The sequence below is a fragment of the Ctenopharyngodon idella genome, chromosome 9 (genome assembly GCF_019924925.1).
Source record: "Ctenopharyngodon idella isolate HZGC_01 chromosome 9, HZGC01, whole genome shotgun sequence".
NCBI classification, from domain to species: Eukaryota; Metazoa; Chordata; class Actinopteri; order Cypriniformes; family Xenocyprididae; genus Ctenopharyngodon; species Ctenopharyngodon idella.
In genome coordinates this window covers 27729457-27737185 of record NC_067228.1, presented here as the reverse complement: position 1 = coordinate 27737185, position 7729 = coordinate 27729457, and the positions used below count along the sequence as shown (strand labels likewise).

Sequence of the window (7729 nt, the reverse complement as noted above, 5' to 3'; positions counted from 1 at the left end):
GTGTTGCTGACACAGTCAGTGGCAGAAGATGATGATCATATAGATCATCACCCATATCTCTCTGCTGAGAACGGTTGTGTGCAGGTGAGAGGCTGTGCTACCTCATTATTACACTGTCAGGAACAATGTAATACTGTAAATAATCCCTCAGTAAACCCAGCAGGGCTCTGATGATACCACTATGCAGTAGACACCAAATTAAATTAACACATGCCACATATACACACATGATAGATGCTTAATTCCCTCCCATTGGAATGATGTTTGATTATGTTTAATAATCTGAATCACAACACACTTACCATGTTGTTACGATATATGCGAAGCATGTAATTCACATAATAATGTCCCAACAGATTGTTGCAGAGCAGCTAATGACTTGCGGGATCTTATGATAATATGACAAACCAGGCATGACCACAATATTAGTCATTTATTTGGTCAAATTCATCATTTCGATACAAATGACATTGCAAAAAAAAGGTTGGGCTGCTTCATACAAAACTACAGTGCAATCACACATTTCCAGGATGTGTTTTCAGTTATGTTTTTAGAATATTTGCATATTTTGCTAATATATTAAACTTTGATTGGAATGTATTTAAATATATTAATGATGAATAAATTATTTTAACAATATTAAAAAGTATCAAGATGCTATTCTGCCCTTTTAAGTACTTTTAAATGTAGAAAGCATCACAAAGATCCTATTTTAGAGCACAAACACTCTTTTATAAAAAATTAAATTAAAAAAATGTTAAAATGTCTGTTAACTGCTCAAGTTTAGATTTCAATGAGAAGGCTGCTTAAATTCCCTTATAATTCATAAAGCAATAAAACGCAAAAAAATAATCAAAAATTCAAAGAAAATCATTGCATTAGCCTATAGAACACAATACCAAACCAACTGCTGTTCATTTTAACCTATTCAAACAAGACATTTAACAAAATTTGGCAAAATTTAAATATAAAATATTAAGAGAAAGTATTGTGACATGGCTGTGTCTAAAATCGCCCCCTATTCCCTTAAATAGGGCACTATTTGAGGGGACAGCCATTTGTAGTGGCGTCCGAAACCATGGTGGATGTTATCGAGTGCACTCATTTAACCCCATAATGCACCGCAATGAGTTACAACTTAGAGTGATTACAACTGATGTACACTCAACCATAGATATATATACATAGATGCCTCATTAGTGTCTTTTTTTTTGGGCCACTATTCCTAAGCCATCTGCCATATTGGAACTATCAAAGCCGGTCCATGAACATTCGAGAGCTGCATCTGCAACCGTAGTTAGATGCATTATGAATATCTATATCTACAGTAGACTTTAGCAGATGATTTCACTAAACTAACACAACAGCCTACAACAAGACAAAGGCGTCAGCTAACACAACATTAAAAAGTAGTTTAAAAACCTGTAATTTTGAGTTAATACATATAAAAACAAACCCACACATTCTCACCTGTGAAAGGTTATCCCATTTCTTCGGGAATTTAAACCTTGGTTTTTACAACCAGAAGCTGCGCGATGTTGTGGCATCATTGATTCTTATTGTGAGTGATGACATGTTGACTGTTCCAAGATGGCGGACACGCTGATGTGTCTGAAGTGGTCGAATGTGGCATCTACCTATATATATATATATATATATATATATATATATATATATATATATATATATGCACTCAACGGCTAGAGAATACCTATAATACACTGTGAATGAATTCCCGTGTCTTGCCAGAAGCTGAATCATCCATCCATCCATTTCCAAACAGCTGGTCTAATGTGGCTACAGCGTAATTTAATACAGGTATAAATTCCTTTTTAATTAATTCTTAAATTATTTAACTAAGGTTTATACTTGCTAGTTTCCATGACAGAGTTCAAGATAAATCTTTTTCATCACAAGTTTCAAATAATTATTAAACAACAAGCACAAATTAAGCAAAAGCAGCAGCCTTTCCGGCGCATTCAGTGTCCGAATTCACTCACTAGTTTTCATTCACTCCTTCATGTGAACTACATTAGAGGAGTATTATAGGAAATAGTGAATAAGTGTTTAGGGGGTGATTTCGAACACAGCTTATGTATTCATCAAACATTAGTGGATCATATTCATACAGTACAAAACATTTTCAGCTGGTTAAACTTAGAAATGAAAGTTCACCTGCTGCCTTAAAAATATGAGTTAACTCAACTAAACATAAGTTAACTCAACTTGAAGATAATCTTTGTTTCAACTCACGAATAGTCAAGACAATGCATTATTTTAAGTTTAAATTTTAACTTAAAGTAATGCGTTGTCTTGACTATTTTTGAGTTGAAACAAAGCTTATCTTCAAGTTGAGTTAACTCACATTTTTAAGGCAGCAGGTGAACTTACATTTCTAAGCTTAACTAGCTGAAAATGTTTTACAGTAATGTGATGAATTACACCTGTGTGTAATAGAATACTTGTGTGAACTGTTTTAAATGACACCAAATGTTTCAGAAGGTCATAGTGTGTTTGCAGATGTCATTTGGTTTGATATTTTGATATCTAACATTCAGACATTTTTAGGTGTGCTCAAATACTTTTTGGGGTCACTTTATATTCTCACTCCTGCTGGTGAGTCAGTACAAAAAACCCACTCACTGCCAAAGTTTGTTGTTGATTTTTTTGCCTATGGACAATCTCACAGTACAGCATCGCTGAGATTCAGGGTCTACAGGCTGTCTCTTTGGCCATGAACGAGCTATGATGTAGGCTGGTTTTCACCCTCTTCTCCCTCTGCCGGCGGTTACAGAACCACACACGGACCACTTCCTTCTCCAGATGGAGACCCTCTGCCATTCGCACAATCTCCTGAGATGATGGCTTGCTCTTCTCCACGAAATTTCTTTCTAAGGCTTCCTTAGCCCCAAGACTGAGAGAGGAAATTAAGAATTAATTAGGTAATAATGAGAGGGAGATGCTGATATAATGGGTTTTGTTTAGTTCAAATTCCCCATTTACCTGATGGTTGTTCTCCGTTTCCGTTTCCGCTCATGCATGCCCATCTTCTCATTAAAAAGAGCTGATGGGAGTCGCAAATTAGAGCTAAGTAATCTTAAGTTTTCACTAAAAACTCAGGGATAATGGTATGGTGGTGGTAAATAAATATATAAATAATCCCTCTCAGGAGTGTGTTGACTCACCACCAGCTTGCTCAGCCTCCTCCAGCCACTTTGCCAGGATAGATTTGAGCTTGCAGGCGTTTTTGAAGCTGAGCTGCAAGTTCTCGAAGCGGCAGATGGTGGTTTGGCTGAATTCAGATCCGTGCACAGCCGCCAGTGCTTCACCCACATTGGTCTGTGTGTAACCTGCCAATCAAAGCTAAAAGTTAAGAAAAGTTTTATAAGCAAACCCTTGGGGGAAAAAAATATGTGCTTAATTGTACTGAATGTGCACCTGTAGAGTACTTCAAATCTTAAAGAGAGTTCACTTTCATGACTATGTTTCTTAACACACTTAAGTACACTTGTAAAGGGGACCTATTATGCAAAATTCACTTTTGCATGGTGTTTGGACATAAATGTCTGTTGGCAGTGTGTGTACACAACCACCCTATAATGATAACAATCCAACCACTCCTTTTTTTTAATCCCTATAAATCATAAGTAGTGTCTCAGAACAGGCCGTTTGCAGGTTCCTGGCAGTGTGACGTCACAAAAGCCACTGGCCCCGCCCACGGATGTTGCCGTTTTAACATTGAACCACCCTGAGCGAGTTCACAGCCAGTTGTACACTCCGTCATTACTGCACTGACGAGAACGTCTCCCAAGCGTTTTAGGTGTTCTGTAGCTGGATGGATTCATCCACATAGCTCTCTCCATTTACTCCCTAAATCTGAGCCGCTGAAGACGAGGTGGATTAATTTTGTTTTCGAAGAAAATGCTCCCTCAACTCTACCGAAATTCGTTTATGTCTGCGCGAATCATTTCACACCGGACTTCTTTGTGAACGAATGTCAATACAAAGGGACAATACAAAACAGAGGTTGTGTTAAAAAGTTGTTACTTAAGGATAGATCATAGATCAGTGAACTGTTCGTGATCCAGCTTACAGTCTCCAGAGTGGTACTGGATAAGGCAGTAATGAAGGTGAGAGCACTTTCTTACAGTTCATCGGAGTTGATTTACGGATATAAAGTTTACCAGTTTATTAAGCACCACCCGAAAAGGCATAAGGTCTTTATATATTTGCTTACTGTTAGTTGTAACAAATGTTTCTGTGTAATTCGCTATGTATGTTGATGATAATGCAAGGGAGAGAGAGGGAGTTTATGGATAATATTTTAATGCACACTTGCACTGTGTTTTATTAAGCTCTTACAGTGATTTTCTAGAGTGAAAACAGATGCTTCATCTTTTGTGTGAAGTACAATAAACATTATAAAACTTATCGGTAAAGTCGAACGGGGTCTGGTACAGCAGGCTTGTAGTAATATAGTGGATAAAAACAAGAAGACAATATAAATTATAAGTTAACCATAATTAAACTAAACTATACCTGTTCTATCTCCATGCAGCATATATTCGCAGTTTCTGACATTATAGTGCGTCCTGACTGAATCCTGACACCGGAGAATCAGCTCTTGAAGCTCCGCCCTCTTAGGCCGAGTGCAGCAGCTCATTTGCATTTAAAGGGCATACACTGAAACGGCGCGTTTTTGCTCAACCCTAAAAAGTGGCAATTTTAACATGGTACAATAAATGATCTGTGGGGTATTTTGAGCTAAAACTTCACATACACACTCTGGGGACATCAGAGACTTATTTTACATCTTGTAAATGGGGGCATAATAGGTTCCCTTTAAAAATTTACATTTTAATTAATTATGCTTCATAATCTTTTTTTGCGCTTTAAAGTATATACACACACACACAAACTTTTGTTACATGCGATTAATCGTGATTAATCGATTTGACAGCACCAATTTAAATACGTGACATACAAGTTTCAGTAGAAATGACATTAAAGTATATTTTAGTTTACCAAGAATGCCAATTATGAAATACATATAAAAATGTACTTAGGTCCTACTTAAGTGTGCCAAAAAAATAAATTGCAATTATCGTGCAGCTAAGCAACCGAAAACATTACATTTAGTTCACACTTAAATATGTTACTTTAAAATATATGATTTTCGTAACAAGTACTCTGCGATAGGTAAGTTAATGAACTGTCCACACTGTTTTTTGATTAATTAAGTGCATCATCCAGGTATTTGAAGCACAATTTTTATTTTTACAACACACCACTCACTATTTAAACTACAAAATGACAGAGAATAGTGCATAAGTACACGAATTGAGATGCACTTAATGTTTATTATATTTTTATGTGCAGTTAGGCTTGGATACTTGCTCAGTAATAGACCATCAGAAATAGCTTATCTAATATAAACTAAACAAACTAAACTGGTTTGATATAAACTAACCAAAATATGGTTAGTTGCTGCAATCTTTTACAAAGTTTATATGGGAAACAATATTCAACATGGTCCAGCTCAAAAGACAAACCTAGTTTGATCCTCCTCAGTTTGAAGTCATTAGCAAACTTCTCCAGTTCACGGATCTGAGGTGAGTCCATATCGGGCGGCTCTTCCAGGGGCCGACTTTTCCTGCGCAGCTCCTGCTTGATGTCACCTAGAGTGGGTTCGTCCGTGAGCAGGGCCTGGGGCAGCGGCGGGAAGCTGTGGGTCAAAGCACAAGAGCCCCCACCCAAACCATGCTCGGGGAACTTATAGAGGCGTGGAGCCAGAGCTCCTGTGGGACAACAGGACAAAAATGAAGGCTGTGGTTAGAGGGAATCTTCATATCTGAGACAGAATATCATGTATTTCAATGACTACAAAGGAAAACTATATTGTGAATTCAGTTATTTTCTAAACACCAACAGATTCAGTCAGCCAAAATACTTTTTTTTATGAAGCTTTATAATGTGCATGTTATAATGTTACTCCCTCAACACTTTATTTATTTAGCCTATTTATGGATTGCCTTATATATTTCAGTGAGGTCTGTCAGGAGTTGTGGTCTTTCCTGTTATGCAGTACATTTTAAAAATGAACATGTTGTGAAGATAATATATTAAAGAGCTGGCTTTTGTTAAAGGAATTTTAACAGAATATGTATTGGACGGTATAATTAAGGACACTGATCTTTGAAATATTTAAATAAGAGAAAATAAACTCCTGTAATATATGAAAATAAATTGCCTTTTTTTTTCATTTTAGAAGTTTGAGCACCAGGGGACAAAAGTGGAAACATCCACATAAACCAAAGTAGACAAATTATTTTAAATTTACCTCTATTGCCCCTCACTTAATTGTGATGATTTCCATCTTTGGAAAATTATATATATAGGCTTTACATTTGCTATTTTTACAATAGCAATAAATTGATCTGCATCTCCCTCTAGTGGCGGGATATTTTCAATGCAATGTTGCCTCTGCCTCACATGGCACTGTATTCAGATTTGGTCTCGGTTGAATTAAGTGGCGGCAATTTCTAAATATACAGAACATTAAGAATATTTATGTTGCACAAATATGTTGTAGCTATATGAGCTGTGACGGAAAAATTGGAATTTTTAGAGGTAATCAAATCTGTCATGGGCATTTTTTAAATACAGAATAAGGATCTCTTCTGTAAGCAGTACTGAATACAAGTGTTATTTCTTGCTACATACACTAGATGGAAGCACAAACAAAATTAAATTACCTGGTAAACGCTCGCTTTCCTAGTAGAGGCAGAATAGCACCAGACACCACATGTGCTGCAGTTATTGTCGTGAATAACTATTTTTATTCTGATAATAAATTATTTATTCTGACTGACTTTGAAAATCTGTACGTGTGGCTGTTCTGTTTGCAAGAACTCGACTGGAGTGAGAAACGCTGCATATGCGTGTATGTCATCATTGTCATGGGGTTGAAGGTTTGGATTTGTACCTTGCAGTGAGTTGGCTCCGTTGACCATGTTGGCATGAGGCACGCTGCAGGTCTGCAGGATGCGGGTCTGGGAGATGCTGGCAGAGAGCATTTCCTGTGCTGGAGACACATACACATGCATCACAGTAAACCCTGTATTTCTGTGTGTTTATGATGCACGATAATACATATGCACAGAAGAGCAATACTTCTTGCAGTTGCGTAACTTGTGCGTAACTTGACGTACCTGCCATCATGCCGTAGGTGGTCTGCTGGTTGCTATAGTGACATGGGGGCATTGGGTAGTGCAGGCTGGCTGAGGCATTACTTAAAGCAGAAGTGGACAGGTGCATATGAGAGCGTTTGGATGACTGGACCAGTGGGAGACCTGAGTGGACTAAACCAGAAACTAATATCATGTCATGATACATCCTAGACAGATAGATAGATAGATAGACAGACAGACCGATAGATAGATAGGTAGATATGCATTATTAATATGCAAAAAAGATCCCTCAAATTCTGGATGCATCTAAAATCAAGTACCAAAGAATCACTACATTTTAAAGCATTACAAACCCAAGAACTGAACCCCGAAAAAAGTTCCCTCAGTCAGCTGGTTCTGAGACTTACTAACCTGACTAACTCTACTAACACTAACCAGTCTCAGACCAGCACTGCTTCTCATCCAAATATCAAAATAAACCAAATTTTCAAACAATCTAAAAATACATATCTGGAACATTGGGATCAGGAAACTAAAAC

At 37.2% G+C, this 7729-nt stretch overlaps 1 protein-coding gene across 5 annotated transcripts in view; it reads right to left on the bottom strand.

Moving 5' to 3' along the window:
- Window positions 1-418: 418 nt before the first annotated feature.
- pou1f1 (POU class 1 homeobox 1) overlaps window positions 419-7729 on the bottom strand; it is a 23540-nt gene continuing 16229 nt past the window's right edge. For 4 of the 5 annotated variants that reach the window (XM_051906172.1, XM_051906170.1, XM_051906173.1 and 1 more), the window contains 6 exons: window positions 7212-7361; window positions 6986-7084; window positions 5553-5798; window positions 3186-3350; window positions 3004-3064; window positions 419-2914 (listed from right to left, as the gene is read on the bottom strand). In XM_051906172.1, coding sequence (XP_051762132.1) covers window positions 2707-2914; window positions 3004-3064; window positions 3186-3350; window positions 5553-5798; window positions 6986-7084; window positions 7212-7361 — 929 coding nt within the window. In that variant the 3' untranslated portion in view covers window positions 419-2706. Of the gene's footprint in view, window positions 2915-3003; window positions 3065-3185; window positions 3351-5552; window positions 5799-6985; window positions 7085-7211; window positions 7374-7729 lie in introns of all 5 variants that reach the window. The other variant, XM_051906171.1, reaches the window with a different exon arrangement.